General features: G+C 51.8%; 1 protein-coding gene across 1 annotated transcript in view; it reads right to left on the bottom strand.

The window, feature by feature from the left end:
- Positions 1-25,548, bottom strand: part of SEMA6C (semaphorin 6C) — a 292,500-nt gene that overhangs the window by 50,851 nt on the left and 216,101 nt on the right. Inside the window, exons 14-15 of the mRNA XM_060256363.1 lie at positions 11,063-11,200; positions 491-568 (exon numbers count right to left, since the gene is read on the bottom strand). Of these exons, the coding sequence (XP_060112346.1) occupies positions 491-568; positions 11,063-11,200 (216 nt within the window). The remainder of the gene's footprint in view (positions 1-490; positions 569-11,062; positions 11,201-25,548) is intronic.

Raw genomic sequence — 25,548 nt, 5'->3', positions numbered from 1 at the left:
TCCTTGAAGGTTTTCAAACAGAGGCTAGATGGCCACCTGACAGCAATGAGGATCTTGTGAATTTAGGGGAGGTGTTTGTGAGTTTCCTGCATTGTGCGGGGTGGGGGTGGGGTGTTGGACTAGATGACCCTGGAGCTCCCTTCCAACTCTATGATTCTAAGTTTCCACAGGCTTCCTCCTCGGGAGGTGGTGGGCTCTCCTTCCTTGAAGGTTTTTAAACAGAGGCTAGATGGCCATCTGACAGCAATGAGGATCCTGTGAATTTAGGGGGAGGTGTTTGTGAGTTTCCTGCATTGTGCAGGGGGCTGGACTAGATGACCCTGGAGGTCCCTTCCAACTCTATGATCCCAGGTTTCTACTTCTCGGAATAGTGAAGGAACCAGCTGCTTTCTCAGGGGGCGTGGGCAATGCCGCTGGAGTTTGTGAGGGGAGGGAGAAATCAAATGGGAGGCCAGACATCACACCCCAACCCCCAGGGACCACAGCTCACCTGATTTCATTGCTGAATGCAACACAGGCTCCGGTGCGCAACCAGACGCAATACGGGTCACGAGATCCCAGGCACTGTCTGCGGAGGACAGGAAAGCAGCTGGTAAGCCGGTGTTCATTGCCTTTATTCCCCCCCCTGCCTTTCTTTTATGTGCTTCTCCTTTCCTCTGTTTTCTCCTCACAACCCCTGTGAGATAGGACAGGCCGAGAGGGAGTGAGTGACTGACGGTCAGGTTCTTCTTGGCTGGTTTGGGGGCGGAGACTGAGGAAGGCGGGTTGGGGAGGGGGGGGAGAACCTCGGAGAGGTACGATGCTATGGAGGTGGCGGCGGAAAGTGGCCTCAAGCACAGCACCCCCTTGGAACCTCCCCCCCCCTCCCCACGCGCAGTGTGTGTACCCCTTGGAGCTTGCCTTCCCAATGGAAAGCAGACTCCATGCAGCGCAGATACTGCTTGGCTGCTTTCACGTTCCCTGGGTCTGATGGACCTCTGCTCCAGATGTTGATCCAATCCCCTCTTGAAGCTGGCTATGCTTGTAGCCGCCACCATCTCCTGTGACAGTGAATTCCATGCGTTGATCACCCTTTGGGTGAAGAAGGACTTCCTTTTATCCGTTCTAACCTGACTGCTCATTGAATTCCATTGAATGTCCATGAGTTCTCGTATTGTGAGAAAGGGAGAAAAGGACTTCTTTCTCTACCATCTCTATCCCATGCATAATCTCTAGCATGTCACTCCTCAGTCAATGTTTCTCCAAGCTCAAGAGCCTGAAGCATTTTAGCCTTTCTTCATAGGGAAAGCGTTCCAACCCTTGAATCATTCTAGTTGCCCTTTTCTGCACTTTTTCCAATGCTACAATATCTTTTTTTTTAAGGTGCGGTGACAAGAATTGTGCAGTGTACTCCAAATGAGGCCGCACCATCGATTTATACAGGGGCATTATGATACTGGCTGATTTGTTTTCAGTTCCCTTCCTAATAATTCCCAGCATAGCGTTGGCCTTTTTTATTGCAATCATACACTGTCTCAACATTTTCAGTGAGTTATCTACCACGACCCCAAGATCTCTCTCTTGGTCAGTCTCCGCCAGTTCACACCCCGTCAACTTGTATTTATAATTAGGGATTTTGGCCCCAATCTGCATTACTTTGCACTTGGCCACGCAGAACCTCATCTGCCATGTTGACGCCCACTCGCCCAGCCTCAACAGTTCCCTTTGGAGTGCCTCACAATCCTCTCTGGTTCTCACCACCCGGAACAATTTAGTGTCATCTGCAAACTTAGCCACTTCACTGCTTATTCCAAATCATTCATGAAGTGAAAAGTCCCAGGCTCTTCAGCCTTTCCTCCTAGGGGAGGGGCTCCAACCCCCTCATCCTCTTGATTGCTCTTCTCTGTACGTTTCCCAGCTTAGCAATGTCCTTTTGGAGATACGGTGACCACAACTCTGCTCAGTATTCCAGATGAGGCCACACCAGAGATCTTTACAGGGGCATTACAGTCTCAACCGTTTTATTCTCAGTCTCGAGAGCCAGTTTGGTGTAGTGGTTAAGTGTGCGGACTCTTATCAGGAGAACCAGGTTTGATTCCTCCACTTGCAGCTGTTGGAATGGCCTTGGGTCAGCCATAGCTCTCTTATCTGCTGGAATGGCCTTGGGTCAGCCGGAGCTCTCTTATCTGGGAGAACCGGGTTTCATTCCCCACTCCTCCACTTGCAGCTGCTGGGATGGCCTTGGGTCAGCCAGAGCTCTCTTATCTGGGAGAACCGGGTTTGATTCCCCACTCCTCCACTTGCAGCTGCTGGAATGGCCTTGGGTCAGCCAGAGCTCTCTTATCTGGGAGAACCGGGTTTGATTCCCCACTCCTCCACTTGCACCTGCTGGGATGGCCTTGGGTCAGCCAGAGCTCTCTTATCTGGGAGAACCGGGTTTGATTCCCCACTCCTCCACTTGCACCTGCTGGAATGGCCTTGGGTCAGCCAGAGCCCTGGCAGATAAATAAATAAATAACTGGGCATGGAGAAGGGGTCACTGGGGGTGTGGGGGGGGGAGGCCTTGGGTCCTTGAAAAGACAAGAGGTTGTCCTTGAAAAGGCAGCTGCTGTGAGAGTCCTCTCAGCCCCACCCACCTCACAGGGTGTCTGTTGTGGGGGAGGAAGGGAAAGGAGATTGTGAGCCGCTCTGAGACTCTTCGGAGTGGAGGGCGGGATATAAATCCAATATCTTCATCTACCTCACAGGGTGTCTGTTGTGGGGGAGGAAGGGAAAGGAGATTGTGAGCCGCTCTGAGACTCTTCGGAGTGGAGGGCGGGATATAAATCCAATATCTTCATCTACCTCACAGGGTGTCTGTTGTGGGGGAGGAAGGGAAAGGAGATTGTGAGCCGCTCTGAGACTCTTCGGAGTGGAGGGCGGGATATAAATCCAATATCTTCATCTACCTCACAGGGTGTCTGTTGTGGGGGAGGAAGGGAAAGGAGATTGTGAGCCGCTCTGAGACTCTTTGGAGTGGAGGGCGGGATATAAATCCAATATCTTCATCTACCTCACAGGGTGTCTGTTGTGGGGGAGGAAGGGAAAGGAGATTGTGAGCCGCTCTGAGACTCTTTGGAGTGGAGGGCGGGATATAAATCCAATATCATCGTCATCATTCCTCTCCTAATAATCCCTAACACAGAGTTTGCCTTCCCACCCCTCCCCGTCCTTGTAATGGAACATGCGGAAGACCATTGTAATCCGAGGAGATAGTGGTGATCTACGCCAGGGGTCTTCAACTCCCAGGCTGTGGACCAGTACTGGTCCGTGGCCTGTAAGCAACTGGGCCATGAGTTGTATAATTATTTCATTATATATTACAATGTAGTAAAAATAAGAAGACGACATTGGATTTATATCCTGCCCTCCACTCTGAATTTTAGAGTCTCAGAGCAGTTTACAATCTCCTTTATCTTCCTCCTCCACAACAGAAATAATGTGAGGTGGGTGGGGCTGAAAGAGCTCTTACAGCAGCTGCCCTTTCAAGGACAGCTCTGTGAGAGCTGTGGCTGGCCCAGGGCCATTCCAGCAGCTGCAAGTGAAGGAGTGGGGAATCAAACCCAGTTCTCCCAGATATGAGAGCTCTGGCTGACCCAAGGCCATTCCAGCAGGTGCAAGTGGAGGAGTGGGGAATCAAACCCGGTTCTCCCAGATAAGAGCGCTCTGGCTGATCCAAGGCCATTCCAGCAGCTGCAAGTGGATGGAGTGGGGAATCAAACCCGGTTCTCCCAGATAAGAGAGCTCTGGCTGACCCAAGGCCATCCTAGCAGCTGCAAGTGGAGGAGTGGGGAATCCAACCCGGTTCTCCCTGATAAGAGAGCTCTGGCTGACCCAAGGACATCCTAGCAGCTGCAAGTGGAAGAGCGGAGAATCAAACCCGGTTCTCCCAGATAAGAGAGCTCTGACTGATCCAAGGCCATTCCAGCAGGTGCAAGTGGAGGAGTGGGGAATCCAACCCGGTTCTCCCAGATAAGAGAGCTGTGGCTGACCCAAGGCCATTCCAGCAGCTGCAAGTGGAGGAGTGGGGAATCCAACCCGGTTCTCCCAGATAAGAGAGCTCTGGCTGACCCAAGGCCATTCCAGCAGCTGCAAGTGGAGGAGTGGGGAATCAAGCCCGGTTCTCCCAGATAAGAGAGCTCTGGCTGACCTGAGGCCATTCCAGCAGCTGCAAGTGGAGGAGTGGGGAATCCAACCCGGTTCTCCCAGATAAGAGAGCTCTGGCTGACCCGAGGCCATTCCAGCAGCTGCAAGTCGAGGAGTGGGGAATCAAGCCCGGTTCTCCCAGATAAGAGACTGCACACTTAACCACCACATCAAACACTTTAGAAATAAAGTGCGCAATTGTATCATCCCGAAACCATTCCCTCCCCCACCCCCCACCGGTCCATGGAAAAACTGTCTTCCACAAAACCGGTCCCTGGTGCCAAAAAGGTTGGGAACCACTGATCTACGCATTCCAGACCTGTGTTTGGCAGCATGAAGCTGCAAAAGGGTTAACGCCCTTAACAATGGAATTATGTTTGCCTTAACTGCTGCTGAGCCCTGTAAATCTGCCTCAGCTGAGAATGATAAGGGGAGGGTTAAATTAAGCCAAAGTGAGCTAGGTAGATGGCTCTTCTGCCCTGCCGAATAGCCGAAGAAACTGTTGTTTGATGAACGGAGAGTCCCTCAGCCACAACAACCAGCCTTCTTGGAAGTATCTTTGTATTGGAACTTTTTGATTTCATGTTATTACCTTTATGAACATATGAAGCTGCTTTCTACCCCCCTCGGTCCATCAAAGTCAGTCTTGTCTACTCAGACTGGCAGCGGCTCTCCAGGGTCTCAAGCTGAGGTTTTTCACGCCTACTTGCCTGGACCCTTTTGAGTTGGAGATGCCGGGGATTGAACCTGGGACCTTCTGCTTACCAAGCAGATGCTCTACCACTGAGCCACCGTCCCTCCCCTAACTGGCAGCGGCTCTCCAGGGTCTCAAGCTGAGGTTTTTCACGCCTACTTGCCTGGACCCTTTTGAGTTGGAGATGCCGGGGATTGAACCTGGGACCTTCTGCTTACCAAGCAGATGCTCTACCACTGAGCCACCGTCCCTCCCCTAACTGGCAGCGGCTCTCCAGGGTCTCAAGCTGAGGTTTTTCACGCCTACTTGCCTGGACCCTTTTGAGTTGGAGATGCCGGGGACTGAACCTGGGACCTCCTGATTACCAAGCAGATGCTCTACCACTGAGCCACCGTCCCTCCCCTAACTGGCAGCGGCTCTCCAGGGTCTCAAGCTGAGGTTTTTCACGCCTACTTGCCTGGACCCTTTTGAGTTGGAGATGCCGGGGATTGAACCTGGGACCTCCTGATTACCAAGCAGATGCTCTACCACTGAGCCACCATCCCTCCCCTAACTGGCAGCAGCTCTCCAGGATCTCAGGCTGAGGTTTTTCATGCCTATTTGCCTGGACCCTTTTGAGATGGAGATGCCGCGGGTTGAACCTGGGACCTTCTGCTTCCCAAGCAGATGCTCTGCCCCTGAGCCACCATCCCTCCCCTATAGGGTTGCCAATCTCCAGGTGGGGGCAGGGGATCCCCCGGTTTGGAGGCCCTCCCCCTGCTTCAGGGTCATCAGAAAGCGGGGGGAGGGGAGGGAAATATCTGCTGGGAACTTTGTTATTCCCTATGGAGATTTATTCCCATAGAAAATCATGGAGAATTGATCCACGGGCATCTGGGGCTCTGGGGGGGGCTGCTTTTTGGGGTAGAGGCACCAAATTTTCATCATAGCATCTAGTGCCTCTCCCCAAAATACCCCCCAAGTTTCAAAAAGATTGGATCAAGGGGTCCAATTCTATGAGCCCCAAAAGAAGGTGCCCCATTCTTCATTATTTCCTATGGAAGGAAGGTATTGAAAAGGTGTGCCGTCCCTTTAAATGTGATGGCCAGAACTCCCTTTGGAGTTCAATTATGCTTGTCACAGCCTTGATCTTGGCTCCACCCCCAAAGTCTCCTGGCTCCACCCTTAAAGTCCCCAGATATTTCTTGAATTGGACTTGGCAACCCTACTCCCCTAACTGGCAGCGTCTCAAGCGGAGGTTTTCCACGCCTCCTTGCCTGGACCCTTTTTAGTTGGAGATGCCGGGGATTGAACCTGGGACCTCCTGATTACCAAGCAGATGCTCTACCACTGAGCCACCGTCCCTCCCCTAACTGGCAGCAGCTCTCCAGGGTCTCAGGCTGAGGTTTTTCACGCCTCCTTGCCTGGACCCTTTTGAGTTGGAGATGCCGGGGATTGAACCTGGGACCTCCTGCTTACCAAGCAGATGCTCTGCCACTGAGCCACCGTCCCTCCCTACCTCGTCCGTCCCTCACCTTTAAGTTAGTGTTACGAAACTTTTTTCTGTTCTGAAATGAGCGAATACACTGCTTTCTGTTTACAAACTGCATTGATCTGAAATCAATTAAAAGAACATGGACGTCACACACCCCCCCCACACACACACACCCCGCAGCTGCAGCACACTTGGCCGGCCCTTTCATTGAGCTTCCCACTACGACCCCCAGATTGTTTCCCTGCGTGTTGCTGAAGGACCGCCTTCTCCCCTGTCCGTCTCCTGAGCAAACGGCAGAATCGGGCAAAGCAGAATTTGAGCCTGTGTCCCGGCAGGATTAGCAAGAGGCCTTTGGAACAGCGGTGGCGGGAAAAGGGTCCCTTAATTGTCCATTAAAGGAAACGGAAAGATGGGCGCAGGACGAGTACGGACTATTTGGCATTTCCTGGAAATGGCCCGGGCTGTCCTTCTTGACACCTGTTCACAGTGGGGGGGGGGGGGAGCAGGTCAGACGGGGTGAGGCAGAAGCAAAGAGCCGATTGGTGGCTGCTGGAGGCAGCCCCTTGTAAGGGCCTAATTGTAGGACATAGAAAGCTACCTTGGCGAACGCTACATGTGCTAAATCCCCCGGTGCATAAAAATACACACAGCTTATATGTGCGCACACAAACACACACACACACACACCCTGTCCTCAAAAGGCATAAACATTGAACTGGTTTATCGCTTGAACTGGTTTATCGAGTGCTAGAACCCCATAGCCATGCCTGTATGGATGATGACGATGATATGGGATTTATATCTTGCCCTATACTCCGAAACTCAGAGTGGTTCACTCCTGTATCTTCCTTTATCTCCCTCCCCAACAGACAGTCTGAGAAGTGGGTAGGGCGGAGAGAGCTCTCCCAGAAGCTGCCCTTTCAAGGACAACCTCTGCCAGAGCTATGGCTGACCCAAGACCATGCCAGCAGGTGCAAGTGGAGGAGTGGGGAATCAAACCCGTTTCTCCCAGATAAGAAGACTGCAGATTTACACCACACCCTTCTCTCTGAATCAGCGACTCAGAGCGGCTTACAATCTCCTATATCATCTCCCCCCACAACATACAGCCTGTGAGGTGGGTGGGGCTGAGAGAGTTCTCCCAGAAGCTGCCCTTTCAAGGACAACCTCTGCCAGAGCTATGGCTGACCCAAGGCCATGCCAGCAGCTGCAAGTGGATGAGAGCGGAATCAAACCCGGTTCCCCCAGATAAGAGTCCACAAACGTAAAAAGAAGATGATTGAGAGACCAGAGCGGCTTACAATCTCCTATATCTTCTCCCCCCACAACAGACACCCTGAAGTGGGTGGGGCTGAGAGAGCTCTGACAGAAGCTGCCCTTTCAAGGACAACCTTTGCCAGAGTTTTGGCTGACCCAAGGCCATTCCAGCAGGTGCAAGTGGAGGAGTGGAGAATCAAACCCGGTTCTCCTAGATAAGAGAGCTATAGCTGACCCAAGGCCATTCCAGCAGCTGCAAGTGGAGGAGAGGGGAATCAAACCCGGTTCTCCCAGATAAGAGAGCTATGGCTGACCAAAGGCCATTCCAGCAGCTGCAAGTGGAGGAGTGGGGAATCAAACCCGGTTAAGAACATAAGAGAAGCCATGTTGCATCAGGCCAATGGCCCATCCAGTCCAACACTCTGTGTCACACAGTTGCCAAATTTTTTTTATATATATATACACACACACTGTGGCTAATAGCCACTGATGGACCTCTGCTCAATATTTTTATCTAAACCCCTCTTGAAGGTGGCCATGCTTGTGGCCGCCACCACGTCCTGTGACAGTGAATTCCACATGTGAATCACCCTTTGGGTGAAGAAGTACTTCCTTTTATCCATTTTAACCTGTCTGCTCAGCAATTTCATTGAATGCCCATGAGTTCTTGTATTGTGAGAAAGGGAGAAAAGTATCTCTTTCTCTACTTTCTCCATCCCATGCATTATCTTGTAAACCTCTATCATGTCACCCAGAAGTCGAAGTTTCTCCAAGCTAAAGAGCCCCAAGCGTTTCAACCTTTCTTCATAGAAAAAGTGTTCCAGCCCTTTAATCATTCTAGTTGCCCTTTTCTGGACTTTCTCCAATGCTATAATATCCTTTTTGAGGTGCGGCGACCAGAACTGCACACAGTACTCCATATGAGACCGCACCATCGATTTATACAGGGGCATTATAATACTGGCTGATTTGTTTTCAATTCCCTTCCTAATAATTCCCAGCATGGCGTTGGTTCTCCCAGATAAGAGAGCTCTGGCTGACCCAAGGCCATTCCAGCAGGTGCAAGTGGAGGAGTGGGGAATCAAACCCGGTTCTCCCAGATAAGAGAGCTCTGGATGACCCAAGGCCATTCCAGCAGCTGCAAGTGGAGGAGTGGGGGAATCAAACCTGGTTCTCCCAGATAAGAGAGCTCTGGCTGACCCAAGGCCATTCCAGCAGGTGCAAGTGGAGGAGTGGGGAATCCAACCCGGTTCTCCCAGAGAAGAGAGCTCTGGCTGACCCAAGGCCATTCCAGCAGCTGCAAGTGGAGGAGCGGGGAATCAAACCTGGTTCTCCCAGATAAGAGTCCACACGCTCAACCAGTACACCAAACTGGCTCTCCTCTAGGTGTAGGATTTCCAGCACCCCGTGGACAATCCGAGAAATCCAGTGACTTGTGTGAGAGGGAGGTGGCAGCAAATGTCAGTGTATCATAGAGGAAGGTGGCACAATTTGCATTTTCTTGGCGCAAAATTTCCAGTTTTCCTATTTATTACGGTCGATTGACCAACAACATACAACATCTCATGGTCACAGACCATAATTTCGGACCACATAAAAGCGTTCTCATATTCAAATCCCATCAGTGTTAAACCTTAGAAATGACGTGATTAACCATCTCGACTTTGTTAAAGACTTCTCCTTCTTTATGGCTAACGAACCCACATTTTGCTTCTGCCTGAGCTACAGACTTCTTCGTATCTCCCAGTAAATATTACAGGAGCATGACATATGCAAATTTCAGACAAGAGGTTTAAATGGAGACAGTAATGGAAATATGAACGGATATTAACTGGAATAGAGCTCACAATGTAAACGAATGCGAGTGACAGTTTCGACTTCCTTTTCGGCGCATATAAAGCACCTTTGGTGGACAGGCCAGCGAAGAAATCTTCCTTGCATAAGAGAAGCCATGTTGGATCAGGCCAGTGGCCCCACCAGTCCAACACTCTGTGTCACATATGAACATAAGAGAAGCCATGTTGGATCAGGCCAATGGCCCATCCAGTCCAACACTCTGTGTCACATAAGAACAGAAGAGAAGCCATGTTGGATCAGGCCAATGGCCCCTCCAGTCCAACACTCTGTGTCACATAAGAACAGAAGAGAAGCCCTGTTGGATCAGGCCAGTGGCCCCTCCAGTCCAACACTCTGTGTCACATAAGAACATAAGAGAAGCCATGTTGGATCAGGCCAGTGGCCCCACCAGTCCAACACTCTGTTGTCACACAGTGGCCAAAAAACCCAGGTGCCATCAGGAGGTCTACCAGTGGGGCCAGGACACTAGAAGCCCTCCCACTCTTAACCCCCCAAGCACCAAGAAGTCAGAGCATCACTGCCCCAGACATAAGAACATAAGAGAAGCCATGTTGGATCAGGCCATTGGCCGTCCAGTCCAACACTCTGTGTCACATAAGAGAAGCCATGTTGGATCAGGCCCATCCAGTCCAACACTCTGTGTCACATAAGAAGATAAGAGATGCCATGTTGGATCAGGCCAGTGACCCCTGCAGTCCAACACTCTGTTGTCACACAGTGGCCAAAAAACCCCAGGTGCCATCAAGGGGTCCATCAGTGGAGCCAAGACACAAGAAACCCTCCCACTGTGCCCCCCGCCCCCAGCACCAAGAATACAGAGCATCACTGCCCCAGACAGAGTTCCAACATTAAGCTGTGGCTAATTGCCACTGATGGACTTCCGCTCCATATTTTTATCCCATCCCTTCTTGAAGCTGGCTGTGCTTGTAGCCGCCACCACCTCCTGATCCAACATGGCTTCTCTTATGTTCTTATGAGACACAGAGCGTTGGACTGGATGGGCCATTGGCCTGATCCAACATGGCTTCTCTTATGTTCTTATGAGACGCAGAGGGTTGGACTGGATGGGCCGTTGGCCTGATCCAACATGGCTTCTCTTATGTTCTTATGTGACACAGAGTGTTGGACTGCATGGGTCATTGGCCTGATCCAACAGGGCTCCTCTTATGTGACACAGATTGTTAGACTGCATGGATCATTGGCCTGATCCAACAGGGCTCCTCTTATGTGTTGGACTGAATGGGCCACTGGCCTGATCCAACAGGGCTTCTCTTATGTTCTTATGTGACACAGAGTGTTGGACTGGATGTGCCACTGGCCTGATCCAACAGGCTTCTCTTATGTTCTTATGAGACACAGAGTGTTGGACTGAATGGGCCACTGGCCTGATCCAACAGGCTTCTCTTATGTTCTTATGAGACACAGAGTGTTGGACTGAATGGGACGTTGGCCTGATCCAACATGGCTTCTCTTATGTTCTTATGCTTAGGTTTGCTCCTTCCGTGTTTCAAACAGCTTTGGAAGGAGGGCCAGTCAACCCCCTTTTCTCAGCAGCCTCTCTTGAGCTGGATTCCTCAAGAGACAAAGAGATCTCCCCCTCGCTTCGCTTCACTAACCTTCGGCAGGTGCCGTGGGTGGCACAGCGGCTGAGCGGCACCCGCGCCACGCAGCTGGAGAAGGCCACGTAGAGGGCGTGGTTGGCCTTGTCCAGCTCCAGCCCCAAGATCCGCCGGTCTTCCTTCTTGACGTTGCACCTGGAAATGGGGAAGGGAAAACCAAGTGAACTTCATCCTGGCATTTTGAGAGTTTCCCTGCTGAGGTTAAGTGCTCCGTTACAAGTTGCACTAGGGTTAGAATCACAGAGCTGGAAGGGACCTCCAGGGTCATCTAGTCTGACTCTTTCGCAGTGCAGGAAACTCCCAACTTCCTCCACCCACACGCTCCTGGAGATCAGTGGTAAAAGGGGAAGATCCCCAGGCCCCACCTGGAGGCTGTGCAGCCCATAGTAGAGAATCACAGCATCTATAGGCAGGGTGGGGGAAGCAACACGCTACTGTAATTACCAGCCTCAAAAAATCATAGAATCCTAGAACTGGAAGGAACCTCTAGGGTCATCTAGTCCAACCCCCTGCACAATGCAGGAAACTCATAAATACCTTCCTCCAAGGAAGGAGAGCCCACCACCTCCTGAGGAAGCCTGTTCCACTGAGGAACCGCTCTTAAGTCATAGAATCATAGAGTTGGAAGGGACCTCCAGGGTTATCTAGTCCAGCCCCCCGCACAAGGCAGGAAACTCACAAACACCTCCCCCTAAATTCACAGTATCTGCATTGCTGTAAGATGGCCATCTAGCCTCTGTTTGAAAATTTCAAAGGAAGGAGAGCCCACCACCTCCCGAGGAAGCCTGTTCCACTGAGGAATCGCTCGAACGGTCAGGAAGTTCTTCCTCATGTTGTGCCAGAAACTCAATTTCAACCCATTGGGTCTGGTCCTACCTTCCGGGACCACAGAAAACAATTCCACCCCATCCTCTATAGGACAGCCCTTCAAGGACTTGAAGATGGTGATCCTATCACCTCTCAGCCGCCCCCACTCCAGGCTAAACATCCCCAGCTCCTTCAATCTTTCCTCATAGGACTTGGTCTCTAGACCCCTCCCCAATCAAACAAAGTAAGAAAGTAGAGAAAAATATATATATCAAAAGAATATTTATATTAATGAATGAACCACAGAGTCACTCCGTCTCTTAAATCGTGCAAAAGACGAGTTCGCCGGATGCCAGTCCCAGTGTTTCTGTAGCACCACTGTGCTGATCTTCCTTACCTGGTGAAATTGTAAAATAAATCCACTTTCCCTAAAATTCTTCAAGGAAAGCAGCGAGCAGTTCAGTACAGGCAGTTCAATACAGCTGCAAGGTCGTACCGGTGCCCTCGCTTGGCTCTAGCTTTTTCCAGCTCTTCATAAACAATCTTATACATCGGGTCAAAACGCCATAGACGTCAATCCAGAAAGTTTATGCAGAGCCAGAATGTTATGTTATGTTATGGCCAGAATTCCCTTTGGAGTTCCAGTCACTCTTGTCACACCCTTGCTCCTGGCTCCACCCCCAAAGTCTCCTGGCTCCACCCCCAAAGTCTTCTGACCCCCCCCCAAAGTCTCCTGGCTCCACCCCCAAAGTCTCCTGGCTCCACCCCCAAAGTCCCTAGCTATTTCCTGAGTCAGACCTGGCAATCCTAGGATTTGACCCATCTGTCCGGCTCCCCTGTTTCTTTGGCAACCCTGCCTCTTAGCAGGTGAACTCCCAGAGTTCCCTGGGAGGAAGCCATGACAGGTGGGATTAAGTTGCTAGCGGAGTTGCTTTATTTAGGATCGTCGCCCGCTGCTCAAGAGCGGCTTGCAAGGTAAAACTTGATAACATTTAGAGAGCATTCCAGTTAACCAGACGTTTTAAAAACCCAGTCGCAATGGTCCACATTTCGCTGCTAAACAAAGCCGGGGGAGGAATCCTTACAATAACAGGATACGACACTGAGAAACAATGGAAAAACTATCGAGGGCGAAGAATACATGGAAAGTAAACTGACTGCAAAACAACCGCGTTCTTGCTGGGTTAAAAAACACGCGTCCTCCCAGAAGATCCGGTTGACCCAGTTACCCATTCCACGGAGTTTATTTTTTGGTTTAATATTTCTCTCCACAACAGGATTGGGGAGAGCCGCTGAGCAAATCTGGCCGGCTTTAACCCTCCAGTAAAGAGAGCAGATCTTCCGCCAGGTATTTGGTCACCCGGGCTCCTGGCACGGTTCCCAATTTCCAGGTGGGGCCTGGAATTCTCCTGGAATGGCAACCCATCTTCACAAGCAGAAAGGGTTGCCAAGACCAATTGAAGAAATATCTGGGGACTTTGGGGGTGGAGCCAGGAGACTTCAGGGGCGGAGCCAGGAGCAAGCTTGGGACAAGCGTAATTGCACTCCAAAGGGAGTTCTGGCCATCACATTTAAATGCACACCTTTTAAATGCCTTCCCTCCATTGGAGGTAATGAAGGAGAGGGGCACCTTCTTTGGGGGCTCATAGAATTGGACCCCCTGGTCCAATCCTTTTGAAACTTGGGGGGTATTTTGGGGAGAGGCACAGAATGCTATGCTGCAGATCTGGTGCCTCTCCCTAAAAAAACAGTTCTCCCAGAGCCCCAGATACCCACAGATCAATTTTCCATTATTCCCTATGGAAGGGTTGTCGAACTCATTTGTTACGAGAGCTGGATCTGACATAAAAGAGACCCTGTTGGGCTGGGCTATGTCAGGCCGGGCCATGTGTGTACCTATTTAAGATTAGATAGCACTGGATGCTATGTGGAAAATCTGTTGCCTCTATTTCAAAAAACAGCTCCCCCAGAGCCCCAGATACCCATGGATCAATTCTCCATTATACCCTGTAGGAATTGGTCTCCCTAGGTAATAATGGAATGCCCAGCAGACATTTCCCTCCGCCGCCTCCACTTTTTGATGACCCCGAAGCAGGGGGAGGGCCTCCAAACTGGGAGATCTCCTGCCCCCACCTGGGGATTGGCAACCCTACAGGTAGATCGGCCACTGTGTGATACAGAGTGTTGGAGTGGATGGGCCATTTGCCTGATCCAACATGGCTTCTCTTATGTTCTTATGAGACACAGAGTGTTGGACTGGATGGGCCATTGGCCTGATCCAACATGGCTTCTCTTCTGCTCTTATGTGACACAGAGTGTTGGACTGGAGGGGCCATTGGCCTGATCCAACATGGCTTCTCTTCTGTTCTTATGTGATACAGAGTGTTGGACTGGAGGGGCCATTGGCCTGATCCAACATGGCTTCTCTTATGTTCTTATGTGACACAGAGTGTTGGACTGGAGGAGCCATTGCCCTGATCCAACATGGCTTCTCTTATGTTCTTATGTGACCCAGAGTGTTGGACTGGATGGGCCATTGGCCTGATCCAACAAGGCTTCTCTTATGTTCTTATGTGACACAGAGTGTTGGACTGGAGAGGCCATTGGCCTGATCCAACATGGCTTCTCTTATGTTCTTATGTGACACAGAGTGTTGGACTGGAGGGGCCATTGGCCTGATCCAACATGGCTTCTCTTATGTTCTTATGTGACCCAGAGTGTTGGACTGGATGGGCCATTGGCCTGATCCAACACGGCTTCTCTTATGTTCTTATGTGACACAGAGTGTTGGACTGGATGGGCCATTGGCCTGATCCAACATGGCTTCTCTTATGTTCTTATGTGACACAGAGTGTTGGACTGGATGGGCCATTGGCCTGATCCAACATGGCTTCTCTTCTGTTCTTATGTAACACAGAGTGTTGGACTGGATGGGCCATTGGCCTGATCCAACATGGCTTCTCTTCTGTTCTTATATGTGACAGAGTGTTGGACTGGAGGGGCCACTGGCCTGATCCAACATGGCTTCTCTTATGTTCTTATGAAACACAGAGCGTTGGACTGGAGGGGCCATTGGCCTGATCCAACATGGCTTCTCTTATATTCTTATGAGATACAGAGTGTTGGACTGGATGGGCCATTGGCCTGATCCAACATAGCTTCTCTTATGTTCTTATGTGACACAGAGTGTTGGACTCGATGGGCCATTGGCCTGATCCAACATGGCTTCTCTTCTGTTCTTATTTGTAACAGAGTGTTGGACTGGAGGGGCCACTGGCCTAATCCAACATGGCTTCTCTTATGTTCTTATGAGACAAAGAGTGTTGGACTGGAGAGGCCATTGGCCTGATCCAACATGGCTTCTCTTGTTCTTATGTTCTAGAGATTGGTTTCCCTGGAGGAGATTGTGACTTCTGGAAGAAAGGGTTGCCAAATTTGAGTTAGAAAATTCCTAGATTTTTTGGGGTGGAAATAGGATGGCTATCCCCCAAAGTGGGGCCTGGAGATCTTCCAGAATTACAACTGATATACAGATGACAGGTCCCCAAGGAGCAGGATGTTTTGTGTAGTAGGAACTCTTTTGCATATTAGGCCACACCCTCCTGATGTAGCTAGGGTCACCAAGTCCCTAGCTATCTGTAGCACACGGGCGATGCAATGACGTCACACGGAAGTGACGGCACCAAAACGGCGACGTGTGCGGGGGCCACTCTAGGCGTTTCCGGGAAAACTCTATGGTTTTCCCAGATGCTCTAGCCATTTGGGAGGAAAAAACTCCATGGTACCTATTGTACCATAGTTTCCCCTTCCAAATGGCTAGAGCATCCGGGAAAACCATAGAGTTTTCCCGGAACACCTAGAGCGGCTCCCACACGCCATTTTGATGACATTACTTCCGAGTGATGTCATCACACCAATGACGTAGGGGGAGATTCCCCCCGCCGGCCCAATGTGGCTGGGGGGTTGGCAATCCTAGATGTAGCCAATCCACCAAGAGCTTACAGTAGGCCCTGTAAGAAGAGCCCTGTAAGCTCTTGGAGGATTGGCTACATCTAGGGTTGCCAAGTCCTCAACTTCCTGCAGCAGGGGACTCTCTCCTGCGTGGAGCACACGCACTACGCGATGATGTCACCCGGAAGTGACGTCATCAAAATGGGGCCCCATGCGGGGCTGCTCTAGGCATTTCCTGGGAAACTCTATGGTTTTCCCCGGACATTTTAGCCATTTGGGAGGTTAAAACTCTATGGTACCTATGCACTATAAAGTTTTTACCTCCCAAATAGCTAGAGCGTCTGGGAAAACCATAGAGTTTTCCTGGAAACGCCTAGAGTGGCCCTGCATGGGCGCCACCATTCTTATGCCGTCACTTCCGGATGACATCATCGCACCAGCGATGTTGGGGGTGGCTCCCCCCGCTGGCCCAATGTGGATTCTCCCGCCTAGACCTGGGGATTGACAGCCCTAGCTACATCAGGAGTGTGAGGCCTAAGATGCTAAGGACTTCCTGCTACAAGCCCTGCCAAGGAGAAAATGGAGGGTGGACTCTATGGCATTAGATCTTGCTGAGGCCCCTCCGCTTCCCAAACTCTGCACTCCTCAGACTCCTCCCCTAAACCTCCAGGAATTTCCCAACCCGGAGTTGGCAGCCCTACTGAGGAGGCAGAACCAAGGTCCAAACGGCTTTCTTTTGGGTCCCCTAGATACTAATACGTGCCTGAGCCTCCCGCCCGCACATCTATACCGTCTCATGAATCATGGACCACAAGTGGCTATTTTAATTCTGCATTTACATGTTCTGCGTTGCAGAAATCTCTCCACGGCCCCACTGGGGCTTCTCTACCATGACCTCAAACTCCCTTACCCCCCCCCCCCCACCCCCATGTTGGCTATTTTTGTTCAACATCTCGCCTGGAGAAGAATTTTAATAAGCCTGCCAACTCTTTTGCAATGTTTGGTTTGAGCCTAAAGTATTATATGCCTTTAATGCTTTATCAGTTTGTTTTGTTTTTTTAAATTCACATGGATGAATGCTCCGTTTTTAGGGTTGCCAATCCCCGGGTGGGGGCAGGGGATCCCCTGGTTTGGAGGCCCTCCCCCCGCTTCAGGGTCATCAGAAAGCGGGGGGGAGGGGAGGGAAATGTCTGCTGGGAACTCTGTTATTCCCTATGGAGATTTATTCCCATAGAAAATAATGGAGAATTGATCCGCAGGTATCTGGGGCTCTGGGGGGGCTGTTTTTTGAGGTAGAGGCACCAAATTTTCAGTACAGCATCTAGTGCCTCTCCGCAAAATATAGCCCAAGTTTCAAAACGATTGAACCAGGGGGTCCAATTCTATGAGCCCCAAAAGAAGGTACCCCTATCCTTCATTATTTCCTATGGAAGGAAGGCATTGAAAAGGTGTGCCGTCCCTTTAAATGTGGTGGCCAGAACTCCCTTTGGAGTTCAATTATGCTTGTCACAGCCTTGATCTTGGCTCCACCCCTAATGTCTCCTGGCTCCACCCCCAAAGTCCCCAGATATTTCTTAAATTGGACTTGGCAACCCTACCCCCGCTTCAGGGTTGTCAGAGGGGGGGGAGGGAAACGTCTGCTGGGCACTTCATCATTCCCTATGTGGAGATCAATTCTCATAGGGTATAATGGGGAATTGATCTGGAGGTTTCCGGGGCTCTGGGGGAGCTGTTTTTTGAGGTAGAGGCACCAAATTTCCAGTATAGTATCTAGTGCCTCTCCCCAAAGTATCCCCCAAGTTTCAAAAGGATTGGACCAGGGGGTCCAATTCTATGAGCCGCAAAAGAAGGGGCCCCTATCCTTCATTATTTCCTATGGAAGGAAGGCATTGAAAAGGTGTGCCGTCCCTTTCAATGCGAGGGCCAGAACTCCCTTTGGAGTTCAACGATGCTTGTCACAGCCTTGATCTTGGCTCCACCCCAATGTCTCCTGGCTCCACCCCCAAAGTCTCCTGGCTCCACCCCCAAAGTCTCCAGATATTTCTTAAATTGGACTTGGCAACCCTATCCGTTTTTCATGGCAAAATCACAACTTCCTTGATAGATTCATTAAAATACCGATAGCCTGTGCCTGAAAGTGGCAGAGTTATCTCCCCCACCTCAGATTTTCTTGCAAGCGTCTAAATAGACGAAATGGCTCTACGGTTATTGCTCCAGAGTAGAACTAGGGTTGCCGGGCCTGTGTTGGAAAACACCTGGAGACTTCAGGGATGCATCTGGGAGAGGACGGGCTTTGGGGAGGGGAAGGGTCTCAGCAGGGTATATTAGGCTTGCCAATCCCCAGGTCCCGGCAGGGGTTCTCCCGCTTTCCCAGCCACTTTGGTGTAGTGGTTAAATGCGTGGACTCTTATCTGGGAGAACCGGGTTTGATTCCCCACTCCTCCACTTGCAGCTGCTGGAATGGGTCAGCCAGAGCTCTCGCAGAGCTGTCCTTGAAAGGGCAGCTGCTGTGAGAGCCCTCTCCAGCCCCACCCACCTCACAGGGTGTCTGTTGTGGGGGAGGAAGGTAAAGGAGATTGTGAGCCGCTCTGAAACTCTCAGGAGGGGAGGGCAGGATATAAATCCAATATCTTCATCTACCTCACAGGGTGTCTGTTGTGGGGGAGGAAGGGAAAGGAGATTGCGAGCGGCTCTGAGACTCTTGAGTGGAGAGCGGGATATAAATCCAATGTCGTCGTCTTCTTCTGCTTTCTTCCTGCTCCCAGTCAGCTGGCCTGCGGGGGAAAGCCCCGCCCACACAGCCACCACCTTCTAAAGCTGCAGATTTCTGGCAGCTTTAGAAACCTGCAAATAGGTTCCGTTTTAAATTGTATGTGTGTGCCTTTAAATGAGAGCAGGAAGCAGGAAGTACTCCATTGGGAAGGGTCAGAAGCACTTTGCTTCTTCAAAGCAGAGTCCCTCCGTTTGTTTTGCTTTCGTCTCAGAGCAAGTAAATGTGTGTTAGGGTTGCCAATCCCCAGGTGGGGGCAGGGGATCCCCAATCTTCAGGCCCTCCCCCCGCTTCAGGATCATCAGAACCGGGGGGGGGGGAGGGAGGGAAATATCTGCTGGGCGCTCCATTATTCCCTATGGAGACTTATTCCCATAGGAAATGATGGAAAATTGATCCACGGGTATCTGGGGGCGCTGTTTTTTGAGGCAGAGGTACCAACTTTTCAGTATAGCATCCAGTGCCTCAAAATAAACCCCCAAGTTTCAAAAAGATTGGATCAGGGGGCCCAATTCTGTGAGCCCCCGAAGAAGGTGCCCCTATCCTTCATTATTTTCTGCAGAAGGAACACCTTTAAAAAGGTCTGCGTTCCTTTTAAAAGTGATGTCCAGAACTCCCTTGGAGTTCAATTGTGCTTGTCACATCCTTGCTCCTGGCCCCACCCCCAAAGTCTTCTGGCTCCACCCCCAATGTCTCCTGGCTCCACCTCCAACGTCCCCAGATATTTCTTGAATTGGACTTGGCGACCCTAGGCAGGGGGAAGTCCCGCCCCCACAGCCCCCATTTGCCTTTCCACCTCTGGAGGCTTCAGACTCCCCTTGGAAAGGCTTCCTCTTGGGATAGGGTGCCTGTGTCTTTAAGGCTGAAGGGGGGCGGGGAGAGCAGGCAGAACAACATGGCTGCTCCCAGTGGCCGTGAAAGCAGCCCAGGCCCTCTGTTGGTTGGAAACCCCAAGAGGGCTCACCCTAAGTCAGCTGTGATTGGAGGACCCTTTTCACCACCAGTCTTTGAGGAGGGCCAGCTGAAATGTCCTTCAGGCCACAGGGCTGCCAAGCTGCCGGGCCGAGTGGGGGTTCTCCGTCTCACCTTGGGATCCCCTCCCAATGCCGCCACCGCAATGATGTCACTCACAAGCGACATCACTGCAGCGGCGACATCGCACGGCAGCTGCTCTAGGAGTTTCCAGGAAAACTCTACCGCAGGGGCGGCCAAACTGCAGCTCGGGAGCCACACAGGGCTCTTTCACACACATTGTGTAAGTAAGTAAAGTAACAAAGTAAATTTATTTTTGTATCCCGCCCTCCCCCCCCCCAAAGGCAGGCTCAAGGCGGCAGTGTGTGGCTCTCCAAGCCCCCACTGCCCTACCAGCCGATTTGGAAAAGGCATTTCTCTCTTTGAATCGCTTCTTCAAGTCAAGCCAGCCAGAAGTTTGGAGACTACCTTTAAAATTAAAGTTGCTGTCTTTCGACCTCTTCCTCCCTCCCCCATCAATCTTCCTTCCTTCCTTCCTTCCTTCCTTCCTTCCTTCCTTCCTTCCTTCCTTCCTTCCTTCCTTCCTTCCTTCCTTCCTTCCTTCCTGTCTTGCAGCTCTCAAACATCAGACGTTCGTGTCGGGCGGCACTCAAGCATCTGATGTTTATTCTATGCGGCTCTTATGTTAAGCAAGTTTGGCCACTCCGGCTCTATGGTTTCCTTGGACGCTCTAGCAATTTGGGAGGGAAACTACGGTACACGGGGGACTTGGCAATGCTGTTCTATCCTTGTCACTGGCAATGTGCCCAAAGGCCATAGGGCTACGCCCACTTCCGTGAACATTCTGGAATATGCTGATCTCATTGGTGCTTGGGAGGGCCAACAGTGTGAGGTCATCTAGTGTCCTGGCCCCACCAGTGGACCTCCTGATGGCGCCTGGGGTTTTTTGGCCACTGTGTGGCACAGAGTGTTGGACTGGATGGGCCACTGGCCTGACCCAACATGGCCTCTCTTATGTTCTTATGTGACACAGAGTGGAGGGGCACTGGCCTGATCCAGCATGGCTTCTCTTATGTTCTTATGTGACACAGAGTGTTGGACTGGATGGGCCATTGGCCGGATCCAACAGGGCTTTTCTTATGTGTCACAGAGTGTTGGACTGGAGGGGCCATTGGCCTGATCCAACATGGCTTCTCTTATGTTCTTAGTCTAGATTAAACACACTCTCTGGGGCAGTGATGCTCTGTCTTCTCAGTGATTGGGGGAGGCAACAGTGGGAAGGCTTCTGGAGTTCTAGTCCTGCTGGTGGACCTCCTGATGGCACCTAGTTTTTTTCTCCACTGTGTGACACAGAGTGTTGGACTGGATGGGCCATTGCCCTGACCCAGCATGGCTTTGCTTATGTTCTTATGTCTGGGGCAGGGATGCTCTGTCTTCTGGGTGCTTGTGTGGGGGGCACAGTAGGAGGACTTCTAGTGTCCTGGCCCCACTGGTGGACCTCCTGATGGCACCTGGGGTTTTTGGCCACTGTGTGACACAGAGAGTTGGACTCGTATGGTCTTACTAGGGGAGGAAAGGACTGACTGCCCAGGTAGTGAAAACCGACAACTGCCTGTATTTTTCCCATTGGGGCTCCCAGCTTCTGGGAAGCCCTCCCCAAAGAGGTCAGGAAGGCCCCTAACAAGAGCCGCCAGCTCATCTCTTGCTGCCCGCTGGGGATGAAGGGGAAACTCCTGGAGAGGAAGTAGCTTCAGGAGAAGAGGGACCACAATAGGATACAATGCCACAGAGTCTACCCCCCCAAAGCGGCCATTTTTCTTCAGGGGAACTGATCCCTGCAGTCTGGAGATGAGCCGTAATTCCAGGGAATCTCCAGGTCCTGCCTGGAGGCTGGCACCCCTAGCTCCCACTCGCTCGTCTTTCTGTAAACGATGCAAAACCGAACAATTCGAGACAGCTTCCCTGCACAAGCAACAGAGGCGCGGAGTACAAAACGTTGTCACCAACGTACTCGGATAAATGATTGGGAATTGTTTGCGCTGCTGTTACTTGGCGTATTGTAAGTAGGATCCTATTATGTAATTTCTGTACCGCTTTATATGTCATGTTAATGCTTTTGCTCCACTCCTGTTCTTTACCGTGCTTCTAATATCCTAATGCATTCGATACTTTCCGTATCCCCTTTTGTTGGCGGCACTGACGCACTATCTGCAATATGTGTTGAGTCTGTGCGAGAAAGTCAGATAAATAGCAAATACCAAATAGATAAACAACAAAATAGCCCCCTTCTGTTTCAGGGAAAAGCCTGTACTAGCCATAAAAAAGGAGGCTGCAAACATTTAGGTGGGCCCCGGCTATCTCCCGAAATTCCGACTGATCTCCAGGCCACAGAGAAAACGGCTGCTCTGGAGAGTGGGCTCTATGGCACCGAAGTCCCTCCCCTCGTTCAATGTCACTTTCCTCGGTCTCCTCCCCCAAACTCTCCAGGAATTTCCCAAACTGGAGCTGGGAACCCTAGTTCTGGCCTTGCTGGAGCAGACCAGTGGTCTGTGTAGTCCAGCCTCCTGTTTTACACGGTTGTCAAACAGTTGCCCTGGAAGACCAACAAACAGGGCAGAGAGGCTGAGGCCTTCCCCTGAGAAGAACATCAGAAGAGCCCTGCTGGGTAAGACCAGGGAGGGTCCATCTAGTCCAGCCTCCTGTCTCACACAGTGGCCAACCAGTTCCTCTGGAGGGACAACAACAGGGCAGAGAGGCCAAGGCCTTCATAAAACATCAGAAGAGCCCTGCTGGGTTAGACCAGGGCGGGTCTATCTAGTCCAGCCTCCCGTCTCACAGAGTGGCCAACCAGTTCCTCTGGAGGGACAACAACAGGGCAGAGAGGCCGAGGCCTTCCCCTGAGAAAAGCATCAGAAGAGCCCTGCTGGGTCAGACCAGGGAGGGTCTATCTAGTCCAGCCTCCCGTCTCACACAGTGGCCAACCAGTTCCTCTGGAGGGACAACAACAGGGCAGAGAGGCCGTCGTCTTCCCCTGAGGAGAACATCAGAAGAGCCCTGCTGGGTCAGACCAATGAGGGTCCATCTAGTCAAGCCTCCTGTCTCACACAGTGGCCAACCAGTTCCTCTGGAGGAACAACAACAGGGCAGAAAGGCCGTCGTCTTCCCCTGAGGAGAACATCAGAAGAGCCCTGCTGGGTCAGACCAGGGAGGGTCCATCTAGTCCAGCCTCCTGTCTCACACAGTGGCCAGCCAGTTCCTCTGGAGGGCCAGCAACAGGGCAGAGAGACCGAGGCCTTCCCCTGAGAAGACCCCCAGAAGAGCCCTGCTGGGTCAGACCAGGGAGGGTCCATCCAGTTCAGTCTCCTGTCTCACACAGTGGCCAGCCAGTTCCTCTGGAGGGCCAGCAACAGGGCAGAGAGACCGAGGCCTTACCCTGAGAAGAACCTCAGAAGAGCCCTGTTGGGTCAGACCAGGGAGGGTCCATCCAGTTCAGTCTCCTGTCTCACACAGTGGCCAGCCAGTTCCTCTGGAGGGCCAGCAACAGGGCAGAGAGACCGAGGCCTTACCCTGAGAAGAACCTCAGAAGAGCCCTGTTGGGTCAGACCAGGGAGGGTCCATCCAGTTCAGTCTCCTGTCTCACACAGTGGCCAGCCAGTTCCTCTGGAGGGCCAACAACAGGGCAGAGAGGCCGAGGCCTTCCCCTGAGAAAATCTCCAGAAGAGCCCTGCTGGATCAGACCAGTGAGGGTCCATCTAGTCCAGCCTCCTGTCTCACACAGGGGCCAACCAGTTCCTCTGGAGGGCCAACAACAGGGCAGAGAGGCCGAGGCCTTCCCCTGAGAAGAACATCAGAAGAGCCCTGCTGGATCAGACCAGGGAGGGTCCATTTAGCCCAGCCTTCTGTCTCACACAGTGGCCAACCAGTTCCTCTGGAGGGGCAACAACAGGGCAGAGAGGCTGAGGCCTTCCCCTGAGAAGAACATCAGAAGAGCCCTGCTGGATCAGACCAGGGAGGGTCCATTTAGCCCAGCCTTCTGTCTCACACAGTGGCCAACCAGTTCCTCTGGAGGGCCAGCAACAGAGCAGAGAGGCTGAGGCCTTCCCCTGAGAAGAACATCAGAAGAGCCCTGCTGGATCAGACCAGGGAGGGTCTATCTAGTCCAGCCTCCCGTCTCACACAGTGGCCAACCAGTTCCTCTGGAGGGACAACAACAGGGCAGAGAGGCCGTCGTCTTCCCCTGAGGAGAACATCAGAAGAGCCCTGCTGGGTCAGACCAATGAGGGTCCATCTAGTCAAGCCTCCTGTCTCACACAGTGGCCAACCAGTTCCTCTGGAGGAACAACAACAGGGCAGAAAGGCCGTCGTCTTCCCCTGAGGAGAACGTCAGAAGAGCCCTGCTGGGTCAGACCAGGGAGGGTCCATCTAGTCCAGCCTCCTGTCTCACACAGTGGCCAGCCAGTTCCTCTGGAGGGCCAGCAACAGGGCAGAGAGACCGAGGCCTTCCCCTGAGAAGACCCCCAGAAGAGCCCTGCTGGGTCAGACCAGGGAGGGTCCATCCAGTTCAGTCTCCTGTCTCACACAGTGGCCAGCCAGTTCCTCTGGAGGGCCAGCAACAGGGCAGAGAGACCGAGGCCTTACCCTGAGAAGAACCTCAGAAGAGCCCTGTTGGGTCAGACCAGGGAGGGTCCATCCAGTTCAGTCTCCTGTCTCACACAGTGGCCAGCCAGTTCCTCTGGAGGGCCAGCAACAGAGCAGAGAGGCTGAGGCCTTCCCCTGAGAAAATCTCCAGAAGAGCCCTGCTGGGTCAGACCAGGGAGGGTCCATCCAGTCCCGCCTTCTGTCTCACACAGTGGCCATCCAATTCCTCTTGAGGGCCAGCAACAGGGCAGGGAGGCCGAGGCCTTCCCTTGATGTTGCCTCCTGGCTCTGGGATTCAGATGATGAGCCCTGATCAGACAGAACTCTTTATCCCTCAGCACCACCCCCTTTAAAAACAGACACACACGCTCTATGGCGCTTCCAGACTTTTTTGCAAGATTCCTTCCTTCCTAAAGTGTTCAGCTGCCGTACGGGTTGCCTAAGTGAGGCTGGTAAGAGGCAGAGTTGCCAGGGCAACCGACACAAAGGCCTGAAGTCGCAGAAGAGAAAGAAATCTTGCAAGTGTTTGGGAACCCGAAAGGCCACGTGTAACTTGAGAGACTGTTTTCAAAGAGGGAGGGCGAGACACTAAGGAGGGCTAGCTGCTTTGGCAGGGCATACCTGAAAGTTTGGGGATGATGGAGGGCAAATGATATGGGCAGAGGTTGTCCTTGAAAGGGGAGCTTCTGTCAGAGCTCTCTCAGCCCCACCCACCTCACAGGGTGTCTGTTGTAGGGGAAGAAGATAAAGGAGGTTGTGAGCCGCTCTGAGAGTCTGAGATTCGGAGTGGAGGGTGGGGTATACATCTACTGTCTTTTTCTATTTTGTGAGCAAAAATGTCTTGAGGAGGCGCCTAATCTTGTAACCTGAGGGGACCGAGTGGGCACAGAGGCTGTTGGAGAAAGAAAGAAAGAAAGAAAGAAAGAAAGAAAGAAAGAAAGAAAGAAAGAAAGAAAGAAAGAAAGAAAGAAAGAAAGAAAGAAAGAAAGAAAGAAAGAAAGAAAGAAAGAAATCAGCCCTTGACTGGAAATTTGTTGAGACCCAAGAAGAGGGCTGCACGCCAGGCAAGCAGAAGATCCCAGGTGGCATCTTCATGGCCTGGTTTAAGAACAGAAGAGAAGCCTTGTTGGATCAGGCAAGTGGCCCATCCAGTCCAGCACACAGTGTCTAAAACCCAGGGACCATCAGGAGGTCCACCAGCAGGGCCAGAACTCTGGAAGCCCTCCCACTCTTGCCCCCCCCCCCCCGCCCAAAGCATCAAGAAGACAGAGCATCACTGCCCCAGACAGAGGTTTCCCTCTACACCTTGTGACCTCTGCTCCATATGTGTCCGCAACCCCGCCTT

Source organism: Heteronotia binoei, chromosome 1, assembly GCF_032191835.1.
Source record: "Heteronotia binoei isolate CCM8104 ecotype False Entrance Well chromosome 1, APGP_CSIRO_Hbin_v1, whole genome shotgun sequence".
NCBI classification, from domain to species: domain Eukaryota; kingdom Metazoa; phylum Chordata; class Lepidosauria; order Squamata; family Gekkonidae; genus Heteronotia; species Heteronotia binoei.
Note: the sequence above shows the minus strand (reverse complement) of the source record. Positions and strands in the feature narration are given on the sequence as shown.